The sequence below is a fragment of the Macrobrachium rosenbergii genome, chromosome 48, assembly GCF_040412425.1.
Source record: "Macrobrachium rosenbergii isolate ZJJX-2024 chromosome 48, ASM4041242v1, whole genome shotgun sequence".
Taxonomy (NCBI): domain Eukaryota; kingdom Metazoa; phylum Arthropoda; class Malacostraca; order Decapoda; family Palaemonidae; genus Macrobrachium; species Macrobrachium rosenbergii.
This window is the reverse complement of record NC_089788.1, coordinates 72774742-72797719: the sequence shown is the minus strand read 5'-3', so window position 1 is coordinate 72797719 and position 22978 is coordinate 72774742. Positions and strand designations below refer to the sequence as shown.

The 22978-nt window shown below is 36.9% G+C and overlaps 2 protein-coding genes across 2 annotated transcripts in view; one reads left to right on the top strand and one right to left on the bottom strand.

The window, feature by feature from the left end:
- LOC136831528 (uncharacterized) overlaps positions 1 to 13421 on the top strand; it is a 178165-nt gene extending 164744 nt beyond the window's left edge. The window contains exons 5-9 of the mRNA XM_067092098.1: positions 6163 to 6269; positions 8194 to 8374; positions 9242 to 9466; positions 10063 to 10223; positions 11392 to 13421. Of these exons, the coding sequence (XP_066948199.1) occupies positions 6163 to 6269; positions 8194 to 8374; positions 9242 to 9466; positions 10063 to 10223; positions 11392 to 11766 (1049 nt within the window). The 3' untranslated portion in view covers positions 11767 to 13421. The remainder of the gene's footprint in view (positions 1 to 6162; positions 6270 to 8193; positions 8375 to 9241; positions 9467 to 10062; positions 10224 to 11391) is intronic.
- Positions 13422 to 16910: 3489 nt separating this feature from the next.
- Positions 16911 to 22754, bottom strand: Ccdc56 (Coiled-coil domain containing 56). Its single transcript, XM_067092097.1, has 3 exons — positions 22701 to 22754; positions 20356 to 20458; positions 16911 to 17568 (listed from the first exon to the last, which is right to left on the bottom strand). Exons 2-3 carry the CDS (start codon positions 20455 to 20457, stop codon positions 17425 to 17427), a joined length of 246 nt encoding a protein of 81 aa, XP_066948198.1. The 5' UTR covers position 20458; positions 22701 to 22754; the 3' UTR covers positions 16911 to 17424.
- Positions 22755 to 22978: the final 224 nt, after the last annotated feature.

Genomic DNA, 22978 nt, shown 5'->3' with positions numbered 1-22978 from the left:
GACCTGTGAGGTCAATTAACGCTCGAGGGGAAATTGAGAGTAAAATGGTTTGAAAGGTGCAACAGGAGGATAACATCGCAGTTGCACTATGAAACAACTGTCTGGAGAAGGTGGAAAGTAAGATGGAAGAGAATATAAACGGAGGTACAGTAAAAGGAATAAAAGGGGTTGCAGCTAGGGCCGAAGGGACACTACAAAGAACCTTAAGTAATGCCTACAGTGCACTGCGTGAGGTGCACTGACGGCACTATCCCCCTACGGGAGTAATCGTCCTGCTTACTTCATATCTAAGACTTGACTACTTGTTCCTCACCCCTTCTCACCACAGGTCCAAACCATTTCAGTCTTTGAGCTCTCAAGTCTATTTTCCAGCCGCTGGACACCACATCTTTCAGCAACCTCCACCCACCGAACTGCGCCCATGAAACTTGACTTTCTATGGTCACGCCTCATCCATTCTCCTTATCATTGGCCACTCAAGTATCTGTCAGGCTACATAAAGGCAGCTGGATCATCCCAGATGCCACGATTGGTTGCCTAACGCCGGGTGGTGACCATATGAACCATTAACCTATAATTGTGACAGTCCCTGAACCCCGCTCGGCCCTCGTGTGTCGAGTTCCCTTACTTGCGTGGGGTTTTAATCTCTTTTCGTTTTGTACTTTCAGGATTCATTTATTTTTACAACAGTTATTCAGTGGTTAATATTTATACTGATCGTAATTACCTTTACTCCTATTATGTCTTGGTTATGTTTCAGTCGAATTTCTCAAGATTATGCAAACACTTCTCGGTGGAATTTAGGAAAATTCTACCAAAAGGTGGACCTTGTGATTGGCGACAATCTAATTGTAGCTTTGGGGAGAATATCTCTCTCTCTCTCTCTCTCAAGAAGAGACAACAATTACAGGCCAGAACCGAGCAGGTTATCAAAAACGGTCTGGGCCTACATCCCCAACAAATACTTTAGTTACGGTTAGGATGCATCCCTGTAATTATCACTCAGCCCTAGCAGGGGTTTCTGGTTCTTGAACACTTTCTTGAACAGACTGACTCTCAATCCTGGTCTCTTCTTTTGCAATGCTTGCACTAAACAGGCTCTCACTTTCAAATACAGTTAAAATACCTAAAAAGACGACAAAATCTTTTTATCGAGACTTTGAAAACCTGAAAACTGGATTCGTGTGCAGTCAAATTAAGCTCAGCTGCTTTCAGTGTCAATTCATCTACAACTTTTAATTGATTCTCCTGTGAAAATCACCAGTGCCTGGAGGATGTTTAAAACTCGAATGTAAATCACCTGTTTATCAGCCATTAGTGGTGAATGTATGTGTGTGTGTGTGTGTGTGTGTGTGTGTGGGCAAGGAGTTTTTCAACAAAACCAAGTGTAAAAGTTTCCAGTTCTACTCTAAGCCCTACATTGAAATTCAAGCGGTTTTCTTGATAGTCTTTATTATCTGCCAAAAATCCTGTTTATTTTCTCTCAGTCAAAATACATAGTCCTAATCTTAATGTTCTAAAAAATACTATTCGTTTTCTCTCTCTATCTCTCTCTCTCTCTATCTCTGTGTTCACATAATTTACGTAAACAAGAGGGTGAAACGAAAGTAAAAATCAAATAATCAACCGTTCATAAATTTGTCCCTCTTAACCTTTTCCTACTTTGGTTAAACTGAATAATAAGCTGCTGGAGGAGTAAGCCTAATTTTTTTTTTTAAATATACCTTACCCAACCAGCAACACCGGATTTGTCCATCAGCAAGTATTTTTGGATTTTTTTTTTTTTTGCTTTTGATCTATTTTTTTTTTTACCTTACCTGTTTGCATTTTCTTTCCCTAACTTGTGATTTTACATATTTTCCAGTCATTTTTCAATTTTATTTTGATTCGTTGTCTGTATTTTTCCTTTTTCTTCTTACTTAATTATTTCTTATTTATTTCATTCCGCTTATCCTTACATGTACTTAAAAATTCATAAAATAATTCAAGGATATTCCGACTGTAATGATATGGTACATACACATCCACATATGACAAGTTATGACAGTGTATGTTACCGAACTAAGATTTTTGAAAAGGCACTTGTCAGCAACACTTGCTGCCATAACAGAGAGAGAGAGAGAGAGAGAGAGAGAGAGAGAGAGAGAGAGAGAGAGAGAGAGAGAGAGAGAGAGAGAGAGAGAGCGCCTCTGAATGCCATAAAGTCTTTGAACTCCTAACTTAAAAGAACCTGTTAGTCAGGCTCTTGCGGCCTTACATTTTTCCTTTCTCAAGGACAGCACCTGCTCTATTTTCACACACGAGATGTAATAAATGATAAACCTGCAATTAGAGCACCTGGCTTTGCTCGCTGGCATTGATTCTCGACAGTAAATCTATCAGACACGTCTTAGGCAGAAGAGTGAAGCGTACTAAAGAACTACTAATTTTTCAGCATATTCTCAGTCGTTTGTATAAAAACCCACAAAATCGAAAAAAGGTCCAACTTTAACAATAAAATGGGCGGATACGACTGCTGTTAGAATCAGCCAGGCTAGAGAAATTTATTGTGAAGTTTTTATTAAGTTTACAGTTTGAGATGAACTTGTTTCTTGAACGGAAAAAAACTCCAATTTTAACAACAAAAATGGGCAGATACGACAGCTGTTAGAATCAGCCAGGCAACACAAATTCATTGCGAAGTTTTTGTTAAGTTTACAGCCTCAGATGAACTTGTTTCTTGAACGGAGAAAAACTCCAACTTTAGCAACAAAATGGGCAGATACGACAGCTGCTAGAATCAGCCAGGTAAAACAAATTTATTGTGAAGTTTTGTTAGGTTTACAGTCCGAGATGGGTCTTGTTCCTTGGTAGCAAGAAGAAGACGAATATATTCACTAATCCCCAGACATTAATTAGGCTTGGTCACTTCCAGATGAGTCATTAACGCCTGCCCAAGTGATGTCACTAATGAGGCATGAGACATTAGAATTAAGACACACTTTAAACTAGCTACTATTTCTAAGGTTTGAAAACCAACACTCACAAGAAGGATCGTCTGTAAAGCATCTATGGTCTTTGGCAAGTAATTACAGCATTCTGATACTGGTTGAATATGAAGACTATGAGAAGCAATGGTTTCTGCCAATTAATCAAAACCTTTATGATACTGAGTGAATATAAACACTTTGAGAAGCAATGGTTTCTGCCAATTAATTAAAACCTTTGTGATACTGAGTGAATATGAAAACTATGAGAAGAAATGGTTTCTCCCAATTAATCAAAGCCTTTATGATACTGGGTGAATATACAAACTGTGAGAAGCAATGGTTTCTGCCAGTTAATTAAAACCTTTGTGATACTGAGTGAATACAAAAACTATGAGAAGAAATGGTTTCTGCCAATTAATCAAAACCTTTATGATACTGGGCGAATATAAAAACTGAGAAGCAATGGTTTCTGCCAATTAATTAAAACTTTTATGATACTGGTTGAATATCAAAACTATGAGAAGCAATGATTTCTGCCAATTAGAAGCAATGGTTTCTGCCAATTAATTAAAACCTTTATGATACTGGTTGAATAGAAAAACTTTGAGAAGCAATGGTTTCTGCCAATTAATTAAAACCTTTACGATACTGGTTGAATAGAAAAACTTTGAGAAGCAATGGTTTCTGCCAATTAATGAAAACCTTTATGATACTGGTTGAATAGAAAAACTTTGAGAAGCAATGGTTTCTGCCAATTAATGAAAACTTTTATGATACTGTGTGAAAACAAAAACCGTGAGAAGCAATGGTTTCTGCCAGTTAATTAAAACCTTCACGACACTGAGTAAATATAAAAACTATGCTATGCAGATACACAGCACCAGCTCACAAGATCGCGTAGCTCAGGAGAATACAACCGACACTTCCTCCAATATCCGAGGAGTCACGCAACGCGATATAGATCAAAACCTATCACCATACTACGCTCGAGAAAAACCTACCCTCACAAACTACTCAACTCCTTGAATGTCAGGGCGAGTGAGTTTTTCCTTCAAGCGCGCCAAAGGAATCAGTTCCTTCGCTCCGGGGCACAATCTTCCAAATAACTATGTGTCCTTTACGCAAGCATAAAAGAACACAATAAGGATAACGAAGACTGAATCCAGTTTGCTTGAAGAACTTCGTCGTCGGCATCGGCTGCTATAAAAGGGATGTCAGATTTGTTTTAGCAAGCAACGATGCAAATACAAATTTTATGCATGAGACCGGAGCGTAAAACGAGATATGATCTGGCAAGGTGGTGCTATGGACTATTATGAGTTCACTGACAAGGACACAGTTTTTTCGTCGGTCCAATGTCAGAGTTAATATGGAATAGGCATTAGCCAACAACAGCCAAGAGAAGGCAACTAGAAATAACTCGTTTTCATGGACGCATTTTCATCACTTTGCATTTGCTAAAAAATTTACAACCGCCTAAACAACTCGTACATATTCTTAATATAACATATATAGATCATTATCTGCTTTTGTGAATACACAGCCAATATATATATATACATGCAGTTGCCCTCAGGTTCCAACTTCTTTTGACTTGTGTGGCCTAGTGAGCAGCGCCCTTGCCTTTCAATTGAAAGACCTAGGTTCGATCCTGATGTGAGTCAGAAATTTATTTCTGTTCCACACGTGATTGTGTGTTGATTATATATATATATATATATATATATACACACACACACACACACACATATATATATATATATATATATATATATATATATATATATATATATATATATATATATATATAAAAGAAATATTTTGACTTGCAAAATGCAATACCAGAAAATCTCACGAACACAGATACCAGGCCTATGCTACGGCTATGCTATTATAGCTCATGTTAAAAACGGCTATGTCATAATATATCAATACAGAAATGTCACATCAAATTCGACTTTCCAAGGCTACCCTATTTCTTTCCCAGACAGCTGACTGTCTGACCAAACCCGCTTCACATTTCATTTGACCAATCTCTCGCCAGACGTATAACACAAAACAACCGGACCGACGTCTACTGCACACAACCCAATGAGGTCAAACGCTGAAATCTATTATATAGATTCAAGTTCCAAACGGGCTTTCTAAATGGTAATGAGACAAGCCACCGAGAAAAACTTAATTGCCAAAGAACTGTCATTCTGGGCCTGACTATTTGTTAAAATGAATGAACTCGATTACTTAAGCTCGGGGGATGACAGAAGCATACGTACAAAAACCTTATTAGTTCAAGACCCTGAACATATACATTATCGTCAGAACGTGGTTTAAGCAATTTGAAACCCGTTCAGTCAGTTGTGGCAGAGACTTAAAGCAATCTCCAATCAGTGACTGCAGTGAGATGCATCAGCATAAAATACAATTGCCTGTTATTTAAAAACGTTTGGAACTGGATCAGTAACCTATAATTTACAGAGGTACTATTCCTTCTGTCTTACCAATAGTTGCGGGAGAGGATCAGGAAAGTTTAAACCATCACGTTTATTATTATTATTATTATTATTATTATTATTATTATTATTATTATTATGAGTTTCACTTATATAGCAAATTACTCCTCCGCCACTTTCCTTACTGTCAATTAAAATTCACCTATCACAGAATTTAGCCAGTATTTATGTTAGAATTACTGATATACAAAACCAAATACATCACTTTAATTTGCATTAACTTCAGATAATTCACAGATAGGCCAGTACGCACGCACATGCATATACATGTATATATATATATATATATATATATATATATATATATATATATATATATATATATATATATATGTATGTATGTATATATATTTATATATATTATATACTATATATTATATATATAATATATATATAAAGTAAATAAGCATATAAGAATAAACATCTTTAGTAAATGATGAATGATAAAGCTCTGTTCTGTAAAAAAAAAAAAAAAATAAAATCTATAAACTTCAATGGTGCTAATAAGCTGACAAATGTGAATCTGGAAATCGTGAATGAAAACTAGTTTTAATTACAATAAACACCTGATCGCTTACCAGGTGAACGACTTTCCCCCTTTAATCACACCTTATATTTTCGTCTATTGTCTGTGAAACTGTAAAACTTCTAATTTAACTAACCAAACTTCTCCTCCATTGCAGACAAACTTCTGGGCAACGGAGTGGAAGTTGTGTTCGAAAGTGAAACTGTTCTGTCGCGCGGTCGCTCCTACGTAGTTCAAGATCTGTTCTTCGTCGACCATGAGAGAGTAAGTATATTTTCGTTCGTGGACTCCACAGATTGGCAACTAGCTGATAGCACAAAAGCAAATGTCATCTTCCCCAGAAAAAGTCAATACAGGGAGCTCTCGTTTGAATTGATTCTCTGGGTCAAAGCGTTGCCACGCCTTCTCTAGACAAGGGGTTTTTCCTGTGAACTGGTTTTTTTTCTCTGAAAACTGAGTCCTTTTAAGAACAGATGTCCTGCGTTCTTAATTCCAGTTTGAATTAGGCCTCATCAATGGCTGGGATGCTTTCTTCTTTAAAGCAGACTGCACTGAAATTTTATGCACTGGTTTCCTAATTCCGTGTTGCATTAGAGGTTAGCAATACTTTTGGAATGCTTTCTCCTTGAAAAAATACTGCATAGACACTTTTTGCACTAGTTTAAAAAAATTTTTATAATTTCCTCACTCACTTCCTCTTATCTTCAACGAAGAGACGCCAAAAAGCAATAAATTGAACTGATATCTAAAATTAACTTTTTTGTCTAAGGCATCTCCAGTAGAAAAAAGTAGGTAAGTCTTCAATGACGAATCAGTTACAATTTTCAAAGACGAACTGCAGGGCGGTTATGTGAAATTATACCCCAATTCCACCACTCGTTCATGACTCAAAATTTCATCAGGAGAAGCACATTAATATTTTTGCCTCGTCCTAACAGATTTTTTTCCCTTCTAACACGTCACTGCCTTAACTAAGTCTGCTCTATGCAAGGATAACGAGTTCTTGTTTAAAAGCCCCGGAATCTTTGAGATACAACACAACACCCTTGGGAAGAACTTCACCTCACTCTGGTAACTGCTGCATAAAGCGACCTGCGCCTGTGAGAATCTAGGAATCAAATTTAACTAAGATACAGAGAATGATAAAATGCGTAAACTACCTAACCACCTAAAGGTGTATCATAGCAATAAGAAAAGCTCCTGGTTATAACAAGAACTTGTGACCAAAAAGGCATGTTCTCTTATGATGTACTGACCTTGGTTGATAATGGGTTGGCTACTTCGTATAGTAAGGGATACGCATATACGGAACGCCCCAAAACATTTCAAGAGGAAAAATGCTATGATCAAGTAACTGAAAGAAAGAAACACCTTCACTTAGTGAATGAACCCATCATTTTAGTATAATACAGGCAGACTAAACTGGACAACAAAATTAAATCTAGATCTAACCCCAATAAAGTTTATATCTTCCTACTCGTGAAATACTGTAAATAAAAAAATTAAAAAAGTAAAATTTAGTAATGAAAAGTGCTTTTTAGCATGTTGTATTATACTGATAATAAAGAACACCTGAACTGAATTCGTGTTAACTTTTCTCTACAACGTTCGTCAAAGCAAAGCTTCTGTATAACCCACAAACACGTTTGAACCGAGATATTTCATCACACCAGCTAGGCCACAATTCTCCAGCTGCCAACCGCCCCACGCCGCCGTAAATGACTAAATTCTGCAATAAACGCATCCAATTAAGGCAACATCTTTAAAATCGATCCACGATGCCAATAAAATATTCCACTTCCTAATTCGGATGATGCTTACTCAACTCGATCTGCATCTGCAATGTTATTAGTTTTCCGTCTTGAAACTAAATATAAAACCTAATATTATATAGAACATCTTAGAAACTTTAGCTTAAGTACATCAACGGGGTAAATATAAAACCTAATATTATATAGAACATCTTAGAAACTTTAGCTTAAGTACATCAACGGGGTACTTTACATTGCACTATAGCTTGCCACTTCAATATCGTAAACGAAACTACACTAAAAAGTCGAACGTCCAGTAGAGAAACAAATGAAAGAATACTGAAACAATTTTCGCCTTAAAATGATTCACAAAAAGACCCCGCAAAACAAACACCCAGCAACAGCAAAAAACGCCTAACGACGAATTTCCTTTGCAGATCATGGAACTACAGGCTGAACACGGTGATTTAGAGACAGCGCCCCTCCTCGGGGACCCCTGGCCAACCTCCCAATTCCTCTCCCACCTCTTCGACCGCGTGCAGCAAAACGAACGCACGAGCTTCTTCGCTGAATACCTCAACCTCACCAACTTGGCCTACCTACTCCCTGGGCACGATGGTAAGCTGATATAAAAGCTGGTTTCCGTTTTCTTTAAAGACTGGTTCCCGTTTTCTTTCCTTTTTTTCTAGGCTGCGCCACCACGGCTAGTTTTATGTGCAGGCACTGATAAGATGCACTGCTGGGTGATTCATTGTTACGGCCCATCAGGCAAGGATTTACAATAAGTTTAGCACCTTCGAGTCTGGTTGCCGTTTGAGTGGCGTAGCTGTAAACAACGATTAACCGTTCATTGTTATCTCATGCAAGGGTACCTGTAGTTCTTTTGCTATTATTAGTGTCAATAAAACAGATTCAACTAGGAATCTGATAACATATCAAGCATCCAACCAAGGGTACCTGTGGACACCACTTCTTTGCTATTATTAGTTTATATAAACTAGATAAAACCTGGCAGCTGATATCATATCCTGTAGCCTAGCCATTCATTTATTATGACAAGCAGTGGTACCTATAGACACCAAACATCTGTTAACATATATATGGCCTAACCATTCACCATTATCAAAAGCAAGGATACCTATAGACACCTGTTCTTCATTGCTCTTATTCATACACACTAGATTAAACCAGGAATCTCATAACACACCATATCGAGTGACCTAACCAATGATCATTCACGTAATCACAAGCAAGGGTACCTATAGACACCTGTTCTTCATTGCCATTATAAATTCATATACACTAGATTAAACCAGGAATCTGACAACATACCATATCAAGTGAACTAATCATTCATGCCATCACAAGCGAAGGGTACCACCTATAGACACCTGTTCTTCATTGCTGCCATTACTTTATATGAAAAAAAAAAAAAAAGATTGAACCAGGCATCTGACAGCACATCATGTGGCTTTCTCTTCCCAGAAAATCTTGATCCCCTCAAATACACCGCCTTCATTCCCCTGGATGACGCAATTGCCAATATCCTGTATGCGGACGCCCCTGACCCCTTCATACTGGATGAGACTCTGCGAGAAAAATTCATCCTTAATCACCTCGTGAAGGGACGAATGTATGAAACAGATCTCAAGGACGGAACAACCTTCACGAATCTAGCCAACGCCACCATGACCATCACCAAGGGAGCAGGTATGATGGTGACTCTTCTTTCGAAACCTTTTTTACCAGTGCCATTAACGGGGAGGTAAAATACACATTCCTTTGGATGGTTGGCTAAGTATTCTAGTGGGTACAAACTTGGACGGACAGCTAGTAACGTTTACAATAATGAAACCTAGAGTTTCATGAAGTGCTGAAAAGACTTGACAACTAAAGTGATTTGTACACTGAAAAGTTAGCAAAGCATTAAATTGGGTACTTAGATGGAAAAGTAGCTTTTCCTATGCTAACTTAGATGGAAAGTAAGTAACATTTACAATAAAGACAACTAGATTTTCATAAAGTACTTAAAATACTTGACAACTAAAGTGATTTACACACTCCTTCAAAAGGTTAGCAAAGCATTAAAGTGGGGTACAAACTCAGATGGAAAGTAAGTAACATTTATAATAAAGAAAACTAGACTTTCAAGTACTGAAAAAACTTTAGAATTAAAATGATTAACCTTTAGCTAGCTAGCACGCTGCAAGAACATAACATGACTAAAGTTACCTGTTCCAGATGATAATTGTCACAAGGACATCTTTACAACCGTCCATTAACATTTTTTTTTCCTTCCAAAACAGATGGAGTATTGAAAGTCAATAACATCGAGGTCATTGAGTCCCAGATGTACATCTACAACTTGGGAGTCATGTATCTGATACACGGCGTTGTGGGAGTGACAGACCAAGATATCATCCTGGCAGTAAACAAGTATCCTGCTTTAAACGCTGAGCCTACTAAGGTATGTAATGGAATGGAATACTGTATAGAGTTTAGGCGAAGAGCTGGGACCTATGATGTCATTCAGCTCTGAAAGGAAAATTGAGAGTAAAAAAAAGTTTGACAGGTGTAACAGGAGGAAAACCTCGCAGATGCACAATGAAGCAATTGTTAGGAGAGGGTGGATAGCAAGATGAAGATAGATGATATGAATGGAGGTGAAGTAAAAGGAATGAAAGGGGTTGAAAGTATGCTATGTAAACTTTTATTATATGACCTTCTTTCAAGTGGCTTCTCCCTTCGAACACTACTCTTGATTTTCGTTGGTCTGAATAAATCTACATAAAATCCCAGCCTTATCTTATTCAAGAACGAAGGCCTGTCCTAACCAATGTTAAATAGCCAGGCAACAAAAATATACTAGTAATAATTTCTATACTGAGATGATAAACACTTCATATATTTTACATCATTTTAAACTACCATTGCAGTATACAGCATGTAGAGCATACAACTAAAAAAATAAATTTAGTATGAAATGATGCGTATTACTGTATATTTATGTTAGGGTTAAAACTTAACCTCTGTCAATCAGTCACAGTATTCTAACCAGGATTTCTTGAGATCACTATTCCTTTCATTTCTCCCCTCTTAAATTTACTGTACTTCACTATGAGTATTATATATATATATATATATATATATATATAGTAAACCCCCTCAGATTCAAGCGTTCTCACGATTTGCGGACTCACGCATTTGTGGGTTTCTCTGTGTAACATATCTACCCATTGTTCGCGGAAAATTCGCCCATTCGCGGTATTTTTCACTGAGAAATATGCACTAATTACTGTATTTTCATATAATTTTCATGAATAAATGCACTTTTTGTGATAAAACTATTAAAATACTCAGGTATAAGCATTTTTACAGGGTTTTTCTTGTTAAAACTATCAAAATGGGCAGTTCTAAGAGTTTTTAGAGGGGTTTTAAGTATTCATGATTTTAGCTATTTGCAGGGGTGTGTGTGTGACGCAACCCCGAATCCACTGTATATATATCCATATATATATATATATATATATATATATATATATTGTCTTGTAGTAACTTAACTGTTCTAAATTTTATATCAAAGTAAAAAGTTTCCTGATAAACATTGTACAATAATTCTTAAATTTTATTTGCAGGAAATACTGCCTCTTCCATCCCTTGTGCCAGACAACGATCCTGCAACAACTTCAGAGGCCTCAACGACACTCGCCCCGCTCTCCACAACAAAATCAACAACGACGACTGCCACTACCCCCACTCCCACCACCGCCCCGGCAAGAACGACTCCCCAGCCCTTCTTCAGACGCTCGCCTCCCTCCGTCAGGCCATTCCCTTTCACCAGATCGAGCAACCCCAGGACTACCACCACCACCACAACCACAACAACAACAACGCCATCCCCTTCCGCCACAACCCCCGAGATCCGATACGAAACCAGGACGGAAATAAGCATATCGAGGAGAGTCAACGACGGGGAGCTCGAGCCACTCTCAACAAATGCCACGAGTTGATGGGATTAGTCTCACATAAAATTAAAGTTTTGAAATGCAAAACTTGCAGTGTTGCAACCCATATTCAGGACAATCAAGTGAAAATTTTTTAAAGACAAACCTACAGTTAACGAAATCAGGTACCCATTATTTTGTTGGCCACTCTCTTAGTGGAACACTGAAAACACGAACTTCAAAATGGAGCAGCAAAATAATCCCAATGCATAAATCTAGGCGTACAAGAGTACAACCTTATTTTGGCTAATGACAAACATTCAAAGGGGAAGCACTCCAGTATTCTTGCTCATCTGAAGCAATAGTGTAAATACCTTCATACTGTATAAAAACACGCTGCAATTAGCCGTCTTTCAGGTACATATATGTATAACCTATTTGACCACAAGAAAGGAGCAGTAACGTTTTGTGTACTATTAAGGAAACCCATGTTTTACTATATGAATCAAATTCAGATATAAACACAGGCAGCGTAGCTACTTACGCACGCTGCCTCCCTCTACATTGACAATCCTCATGACTATGGTAAATACACCGCACTTGCAGCTTACGGCAAATCAGAAAATTCTTAACTCTTCAGACTGGTGCAATAAGTCCTGAGACTGCCATCGGTAAACATCAAAAAGTTTCGAAATGTCAAATTCCTGGAAGTTGGGGTAAGATTGACCAAAGGTATTTTGGATTGTGTGTATATTTCTCTTATATATATTATATATATCTATATCTATTCTGTATGAATCGATCACTTGTTCTTGGGCAGGAAAGTCTCCCAAGTACCTGAGCCTGATTATAAGTACATTACTTAGGTTTCAATTCTTCAACAGCCCTTGAGTATGACAAGGTCAGATTATGTGCAAATCACTGGTCTTCTGTTTTGAAGTTCTCATTTCCTCTTCCATATCTTGACTGTGACTGGACCATGTTTTAAAGTTTTTTTGGGCAAAAAAACACAACCACGTAGCCTTATCTAACAGGCATACTCCTTTATGGTTCAGATATACATAAACTCCAGTCTAAGAAACTAAAATCAAGTTCATAATACCAAAAGAATTCCCCTGCAACATGTTCCTATAATAGGCTACAACTACCACTCCCTAAATCTCATTAGTCTTACATAATGCAAGTAGGTCTTCATTTGCGCTATTAGTACTTATGTAAAGAAACCTCTCATTTCAAAACACGGGGACTCTTTCATACTGAGCGTTTGCGCACACCACCAAATATATGATAACAAAGAACTAATGCTACTGACTGACTTCCGTATGGAAATACATCTGTGCTACATACTCTTCAAGTCCCGTATAAGAAAATGAGAGATCTCAATCCGAGAAATCAATCTAATGACTCTCACTCCCTCTCCTTCCATGAGAAACAAACCTTTACCCCTTTTACAAAGTATAAGAACTTATGGAGATCTAGTCCTCATATCAACCGAACCCAAGTAGTGCCAAGCGCTGTTGATTACCACGAGCCTCAGAAAATGTTCTTAGTTACAAGAAAACGTTATTGACTTGTGATATTAATTATTCAAATTTTGTTGTGTATGTCATTTTTATATCATTATGAATGTTGTTGTCTAAATGATTATGGCCATCTGTTTATTGATGGGCAAATGTCTGTGTTACTGAGTGTGATATTCTTATATTAAACAATAATTGTAAGCTGTTTCTCATTAATCCATACTTTCCTAACCTTGATGCCCATTGTCAATACAGCTAATCATAAACTGAATAAAAATAATCTACAAACCAGCCAGACATATCAAATCACTAAATACTTGTGCAATTCCAAGGCTACAAGAATCTGTGGCTTATAGACCCCCCAACCTCAGAGAACTTTTCAATACATGTACAGTATCTTCCCTGAAAGTTCCCTGGCTTTTGAGGTTGTCAAACATTCGAACTGAAAAACCCAAAGGCTAAAAGGTATAAACTATGATGTTACCAAGTGGAATGATGTCATAACAATCATTTCATAACAAAAACTGTCTGATATACAAGGAATTCTTTATTAACAAGGTTTGCAAGTGAGGAAACACTGAAACTAATATCAGCAGTTCCTCAGTTCCCAGACAAACCAACTTTGGGAGTTCTACAGATTTCAAAATCCATTAAACGATGAAAGAGCAGAGTGGAGAGTTCTATAAAACGCCATGACAAATGATCATCACTGGATTTGTCATGTACGGGAGTGCAGATAGTGGACAGCTTCAAACAAGTCCAGCTTTGACCTCAGACTATGGTAAGACATGGCTAAAAACACAAAAACTGCCATGGATAACTGTGCAACTAGAATATGGGTATCCAACAGCTAAAGTCTATAGTTAAAATTCAGTTGGAGGAAAGGCACCACCTGAAAAATGTGTTAAAAGATAACAAATGCTGTGGTTCAAAGGTATCTTTCTCTTTAAGTTGAAAAATAGGGAAGTGACCTAAGGAGAATATGTAAGTTCCATTCCTTGGTGAAGCAGGATTTGATATAAAAGTTCATTTGAACTCTCTTAAGCCTCAGACCAATGAGTGTTTGAATTCCCTCTTGCACGTGAAGAACTCAGCTATGCGGAGATAGAAGGTTGCAAGGGAGAGGAATCGCTTCTGTGGCACAATATTCACCTGAGACCACTTGAATTTTTTCCAGGTGTGTCAGTCCTCCTAACAGCCAGTCCTGAAAATTCCTAAGGGTGGAAATAAGACTAAATAGCCTTCATATGCCAAAATTTCAGTGACAGTGGTGGTGATAAAATGTTTTAGCCACTCAACCATCAGTTGCAGAAGATTAAGAACCAGTTTTAAGGCTTAGAAATCACTTCTGTTGTAGTTACATGTGAACAAAATAATGATGTACTTCATGATTCAATGATCTTGTTCATCAGAGCATTGAAAAGGCTGGAGGTCTGATTCACTGAATATAAGAATTAAGCCAAATCACTGAGTTACAAGCCCAAAGTTGCAAACAGATACATTAGACTGCCTCTCGCAGCAATTCTACTACATCTGTTAAAAGTATGTGTTGAGATGACCTGCCAATAACCTCAATATCTGAGGGGCACTAAGTGTCTCTGTACATTACAGGATTGAAAGTGAACTGGCATCTTGATAGATATCTGTTGCGAATCACACCTACAACTAAATTGGAAAAACAGATTCATAGAGGGTCTTTGCTCCTTCAGTCTCTACCACCCTGGCAAAACCGAATTATGAGGTAGTTTCTCAACCCTATCTTTAAGTTTCTATTCTTCATAGTCTAAATTCCTGCAAAGATACGAGTATTCCATTGTTATAATCATCATTATCATTAAAGATATGCATAATGACAGAGAAAAATGTTGAAACCATTAACTTGCAATGAGTAAAATAAGAAAATAAACAGGGTAATTCCCATTAAACACTGTACTGTAAATCATAAATAAACTAAGATCTGCTAATATATAAGCAGTATACATATGCATAAACAGCAGAATAAGTTAGAAAAACAAAGGCAATAATACATATCAAAGAAGCATTACAGAATCTATAGGAGGAGGGGTTTCAAGTAGACTCAAAAACAGTCGTCTGACAACTGTCACACACCTTTAGCTACGGACTAGTATTCAGCAATACACTTGACTGTTTACTTGCCAGTATATACAACCGAATTTCTCTCTTTCCATCCCGGATTGTAGAGAATTCAACATAAAAAAAAACTCTCTGGCATAAAATCACACAGAGACATTTAAAAGACCATGGCAGAAATTGTGGCCTGGCACTTGTTTCACGACGACAAGAAGAATCAAGAGAATTTTGAAGATGTGAAAATCAGATTTTCAGAAAATGTGCAGTGTTCAAGGTGTCCCTATGTACCTATGTTCTGAGGAAGCCTATGTAACAGGACTATCAAAAGGGTGAAAAGAGAGAATGAAACAAAATATCTTCTATGACCAGTTTAAGAAAGCTACTGAACAGGTTCTGACTTATAATCAGCCATTCTCTAACCATTTGACAGTAATACCCCCAAACCTACTTCATATTCTTACAGCTTGCAGTGCAGTTTAACAGGTATTTATATGTAAAACTGGAAATTGAAAGAAAAACATCACAAGTACATGTGGCTTTGTGAAAGACAAACTGTAGACTAAGGTATAGATGATTATTTTCAGCATAAGCATCCAAATCTTTTGCCACAGATGTTAAAATATTTTAATGAACACTGGTTATGGAAAGGTGGGTGGTAATTGGCAAGGTATGACCTGCCACTTCCAAATTTAGATAATGGAGTAACATTCCCTGTATCTCCAACAAATGCAAAAACAACCATGTTTAGATTGTGAAAGACAGAACTTAAAGTAATGTTTCTTACGCTTGCCACAAACATTATAACCTGATCTCATGGCACAACACTATGAGAAGCTGGGTACTTCTTCCTAAAATATACAGTAATACCATTTCCATTACCCAAAAAATGTCATCATGTGTTATAAGTATATATTGATTTTTTGAGGCCAGGAATAAAGAGCTCAGATGAGTGCCTCATCTGAGGTATCAAAGTTCCGGTATGTAATAAAATATTACAACATGTGGTCCACAAATATTACTGTGTAACAAATGATACTGGTTTTGTCTATAACAAACCAGTCTGGGATTTTCGCCAAGATCTCCAGTTACTTCACAACCTTAACAACACAATGATGGACAGCCAGACAGACGGACACTCTCCAGTCCACTTCTTTTGTCATTAGGGAACAATTCACCAAATCTACTCAAAATATATCTTTGACAGGACAAAGCTTCTTACTAGCAAAAATATCAAATCTGAGGTCTGCTTGCAGAGAGAATTACCTTAAAGATGCATGACTAGACTGTCTGTAAGCCTTAGGATAAAAAGGAAGCTGGGACAACAAATATTTGCCTAATCCCCAAACTGAAAATTATGAACAGTAGAGTTCCCCTCCCGCCCTTAACAGAGTACTGTACTTGCATTGGGAAGCATTGCTGACCCAATAACCCAATACATCTGAAATACACAATATGCAAGAAGAGAAATTTTACAATAGCTAAGGTAGAGAAGATACACACAAAGTAACAAGATCATACTAATCCTAAAGCCAGCAGAGAGACCTGGCACTTACAAAAAACCTGCGCCTAGAATTAAGTAAGGAAATCGAAACAGCGAAGGTAAACAATACATTTTATTTACAATATATTAATAAATTACTGTACTGGGCTATTAAGCGATAATTGTAGAATGTTTGGATTCCAAATTTCACCTCTGACTTTACAAAAGAACCAGGTAACCTTAGCACAGAAGACTAATTAAGTCCATCTTCAATCATACTGGGAGTAATGAGCAAAATGTGCAATGGAACTTTACTGCAACTGTTGAATTTCAAGTGGCCTGGACAAACCTTAAAATCCATAGGATCACATATCAATAGGTTATGGCCAAAATTTATGCCAGAAGTGAAAAACAGTTTCAATACTGAAACTATTTGATGACCAGATTCAGAAACTGACTCAAAAAATAGAAAGCGAGAAAAACCTCATTCCTGCTACGTATTCCGTTCAAAACACTAACAAATATTCATCACATAAACTATCCTAAAGAACCTTAATTTGAAAAATTCCTTAAAGCTAACATTTAGTATGTACAATACAGAAATATTCCAATAAAATAAACCTAATATATATATCACTCCAATTCATCCAAAAACTTTTCTTGCTTAACAGAAAAAATAGAGTATCCGTAGATTCCAAGGACACCGACGCCTAAAGCAATACCTACGCCGATATTGTTCCTCCTCAGTCTTGCAAGCTTGCGGACTCGTTCCATGTTCTGTAAAAACAAATGGCTTGCTTAATTTTGAGGCTTATATTTTGAGAAAACCTTAGCTTAAAACTTGCTTGTTTCACGTGCCAACAGCATGAGTCTGGGACAAGTGACAGTGCTGTTTACCATGACTAAAATCAAAGACTGCTTCTCTGAGTTAGGAACGGAGCACTGTATCTGGCAAGACGAAATAAGCCAAATCTAGAAAGGCAGGTCCAACTAAAGCTTAATCACATCATATCAGGTGCATAAGGTAAACCTGATGGGAATGTCCTTGCCAAACTTTAATGCAGCAATCTTCTGTGAATCAGTCTCATTAACAGATATTGTGCCAAGTTAATACAAATCAAAAGAAGTACTAAATCAGCCTCAACCGTTCAGTTCTTTAATTACAAACGAAAACAAGCTCTGTAAGCAACTATTCATAACCTCAGACAAAGAGTAATAGAGAATAAAGGAATAAATTGCACACCACTATCCCAAATACTGCCTGTTTTTGGTATATACTTGTACGAGGTATACACATACAATACTTGAGTAAAAACTGATTCTTCACCAGCTTTCTGAAAATACCTGTAAAACCCATGACAGGGTAATAAATATGAAAAATCTGAGCCACTCTGGCCTGCACAGTCCCATTCAGCTCACAAAGAAATGCTAAACAATCATCATACGTTGAGTGATTTCATTGGGTGGAGGTTTACCTTCTCCAATAAGGACTACGGTACTAGCTAGTTCCGAGCATCACTCACAGAGATGGAGATGGAACTGATCTCCCACCTAACCGAGGCATAGCTTAATACGAAAATATAGTGACACCTCTCACAATGAATGTACATTCATTTGGGTTTGTCACTCTATCACTATTGTCATGGTTAGCAGTTCCAAATTACAGTGAGGTTTACGATAAATTTTGTGAACAGTCTGCTATTTTCATGTTCTGAATTGGCCTCTGTTGGTGCAAACCTTTCCACGGGATTGAAAAGGCAACCTCACATGGAATTTCTTTTCTGAAATATGATTAGTAGATTATGAAAAAACATGGAAGCTAGCAATATCAGAGAACAGCTCACAGAACAGTACACAATCAGATTTTCCAACACACCTATGATGTGAGGAAAAAATGAAAGATAGTAACTCACTATTCAAGGTATAGAATAATAGTAAGTAACATATCCAAATATTTCGATATACTTTACGGCATACAGTCATCCCTCACTTACCGCCTTCTTATCCTCACCAAATCCTTGAAAACTTTCTACTCATTATGAAAAGGTATATATATATACTTAAGTGCATGCACAAAGTCTCTCAAGGTGCACTTATGAGCAACAGGTGGTTGATACAACATTTTGAAGTGAGAACGAACTACATATCAATATCCACTGCTCAGCTAAGGAAGTTCAACAGTCTAACAGAGCAGTTAATTAGTTTTATATAAATGCCATATGCTGAATGGCGACATGATCTCTAGAGGGCTGCAGGGAAAGAAACATTAATCATGCTGAATTTGGCTGGAATGTAAGATTTGGGTCAAAAGTCAAGCGCTGAAAGGAGAACTTTCTCCTTTCAGTGCTGAAAGGAGAACTGAGAGTAAAAGAGTTTTTAAAGGGGTAACAGGAGGAAACCTCGCAGTTGCACTAAGAAACATTTGTTAGGAAAGGGTGGAAAGTAAGACATTAGAAAGAGGATGTGACCAGAGTTACTGTTTAGTAAAAGGAATGAAAGGGATTGCAGCCAGGGGCCGAAGGGATGCTGCAAAGTGTGAGGTGCACTGATGGTACTAACCCCCGTATGGGGTGCTAAATTTGGTGACATGGATGGATGTACCATAACCACACTGCCTCTGTCTCAAGTTTTGCACTGGTGGTTCTCATGACAACAAAACCAGACAGAGTATCTGCTCACAGTACACAAATCTGGCTTAACCTCAGAACTTTTCACACGCATTCCTCAACACACTTAAGCCAACAAGGTTGGTACCATCGGGATGTTAAGTCTTCACTGGGGAATCTGGAGCTCAATTGCAATATGGTTTTAAAGTTGAAATAAATAGATTCTGATTTGGGCTAAAGGTATTATAGCAATCATGTCCAAACCAACAGATCTCACACTGAGACTAACATTAACCTTCTGCATACCTTACGTAAATCTAACAGACATTCATATTAAGCGTGTGTCTCCCACCCACAGTGGCTTTATGTCTACTAACTGACTTCTTCTGACCATTAACCCAGAGTAGCTTACAACTTTTGGATTCTATACAAATTGGATTACATTGTGTATACAATAAACCTTTTATAAGAAGTTACAGAGAATACAAAAAAAAAAAAAAAAATGAATCCACAATTTTCCCAAATTATACTCCCGCAATCTATGTCAAGATAATTTTCAGAAAATTCTCTTATTAAATATTTCAATGTGATGATGATGATGGTGTTAAGTTTTCAAAATGCTTGGAAGAGAGAGGAACAAAAAATAACCTAAATCTACAAGTATGGTATATATGTTGCTGCTCACAGCACCTGATTAAGATAACATGAGACGGCATAAATTTTTTGTTTACTATAGTATAAAATGAAGGCCAATATAAGAGTAAGAAACCAAAAGATGACTTTGAAGTCTTGACAGAACTTTGCAACAAATAAAACAGCAATTGCATTACATTCAGAAGTAACTTTTGTGTCAACAAAATAAAAAAAAAACATACATCCCTTGTCTTAACCAGTATTTTAAAAAATAATAATGCATTACATAAATATAACGACGCAACCAAAAACCACACAAACTAACCTGTCTTTCAATCAGTTTCATGTAGTCCAACTGTGACTGAGACAATTTAGGGGCATCCTGCTGAAGATTCAGCTTTGGCATTTGTTTTCCCACTTGTGCCATTCTGAAAAAAATAAAAAATGTAATTTATGACTTCTAAAAAAAATAAATTACTCACTTGCTAATGTAGCAATAAAAACGCATGATTAGGTCTGAATTGATCATCCAAGCACAGTTTATTTATAACACACCATTAAGCAAACAATATGAAAGTGGCATATACAGTACAGTAATTCCAATCATATCAATTTATGAAAGCATACAATAACTCACACTAACCTTAAATATCAGAGTGAACTTACAAAGTTACCAACAAATACATAATGTCAATAATCTTTACAATTCATGGACAATTAAAAAACAGAGAAATAACTAGCACATTTTGGATTAAGTGATACTAATGCAAAATGAATGTTTAACTACTGATGGCTTCTCATAAAAATTAACCCCATGTATATAAAAAGATGAACTACATACCAAAACCAAAGGAATGACACTGTACAGCACCATAATCTAGGCCATAAAGGAAATAATCATTAGGAGGAGTTCATTACATGGGTTACTAGTATACAATATAGTGTACATAGTACTGTACAGTAATACTGTAAATTTGTAATGTACAATCCTGTACAATGATTTTGAATTACTGTATGGTGCAAAATGCAAGGCTTGCTGATTAACAATGAAAAAGTTCCACAAACTTCCAACAGACTGAATTGACTTGTATTCCTACATATGCCTGAAGTAATTGTTGTCATTTGCTGTACAACTGTGGTTTGTGTTAATACACATCCACTACAGTTCTGATACACCAACTGAACTGCAAAGTTGATCCTGGGTTATTTCTTCATTCCTGAGGCTAAAAATTAACACTGCCTAACCTACCCAGAGTCTGAAAGTAAATTACTAAATGTCTTTCAACAAAACAGTAAGCCTAGGCTACATTCTAAAACTGATGAATGTGATTTTTCGGTATTATTTTATAAGTTGCCAATACACGATAAGAAACTGTAACCTACAATTTTGAAATTAGCTCTTCATTCTCGTTATTTTGAACCCCATAAACACTATGTGGAAATGAGAGATAAAAAATTGATCAAATTATGACTTAGAAGGTAAGACAATACCAGCTCTCCCCTCCTTAGCTAACATGGCAAAAGTGTAACCGTAACCACCCCAGGGTTAGGTTAGGTTGGTATTTTTAGGTTCTATTAGTGGCCTGTCATTTCCTAGCCATTTTTGCATGAAAAACCCAAAATGTTTTTTCATGCAAAAATGGCTGGCTGGAGTCTTATTGGCAACTTATAAAATTTTACTGATTTTTCCTATGATATGGCTTAGACAATTTTGATTCCGTTGAAAGTACGTCGTGACCCATCACTGTGCTTCTATACAGTAGGACCCATCATCCTAAATTATGTGGTAAAATTTTATAAGTTGCCAATAAGACTCACGGCAGTTTCGTTTTTGGAACTAAAACCATTTGGGGTTTTTCACGCAAAAATGATTAGGAAATGATGGTGCACTAAAATACAACTTAAATTACGGGTGTTTACTGGGTACAATTTTGCCGTATTAGCTTTTTGAAGGAAAAAACCCAAAATGGTTTTCTGGTATTCTTACCTTATAAGTCGTAATTTGAATAATTTATTATTTATCATTTGCGCATAGTGTTTACGGGGTTCAAAATAACGAGAATGAAGAGCTCTTTTCAAAAATGTAGGTTACAATTTCATGGCGTGTATTGGCAACTTATAAAATAATACCAAATTACGTTAGGTTAGGAAGGTTAGAGTTGCTGTGGGCCTATATCCCTGTTTTCCACTTGGGTCCAGGCTACTCTGCGACCAAAATCACAGTGTTAATGAAGTACTTGCGCTGGAAAGTGATCTCATACTTATCGGCATTTTATTAAAACGATACAAGAACAGGTCCAGTTCCGGGGATGCCAGGTTACCCTTAAACCTTGCCTGGTCCTATAACGTGCAAGCTTGCAGTAGAATTAGGGGCGGCCTATGGCACATGCATTCACTAAGTGTTAAATAGTATAATCTCCTTAAGTTTAACGCCGGCTAAACTAAATGGAGACTCCAAATGAACCTTAGAATTTCGTCTAGAAAATATTGCGTCACCGGTATGGCTTCGACTCAGTACGTACTACGTACGCTTATCACAATCGAAATAACATCTTAATTTAACAATTAACCACACAATTCAATATACGGAGTACTTGAAAGTGCAAAATGAGTTATGAATTAGTGTTTAACCTTTGAGCGGAATGCTAACAAACAATATGAAAGACATACTTGTCTGTGGTCTATCGGCTCAGCTGGTCTCGTTAAGTAAGCAGTCAAAATAAAGAGAAGTTCGATGCACTTTCTTAACAGTCATTGTAAGTAAATTTCAATAAAAGAATGACTAAAAATGGTAAGACGTTTATGGACGTATAATTATATTTAAATTCATGAATTAATAAAATAAATTACCTATTTATGAATCGTATACTTTCCGTAAAGCTCTTAAATCTTTGTTGATTGAAGTGAACGTATCCACATCTTTCCAGAAGTTCTGAAATACAAGTCAA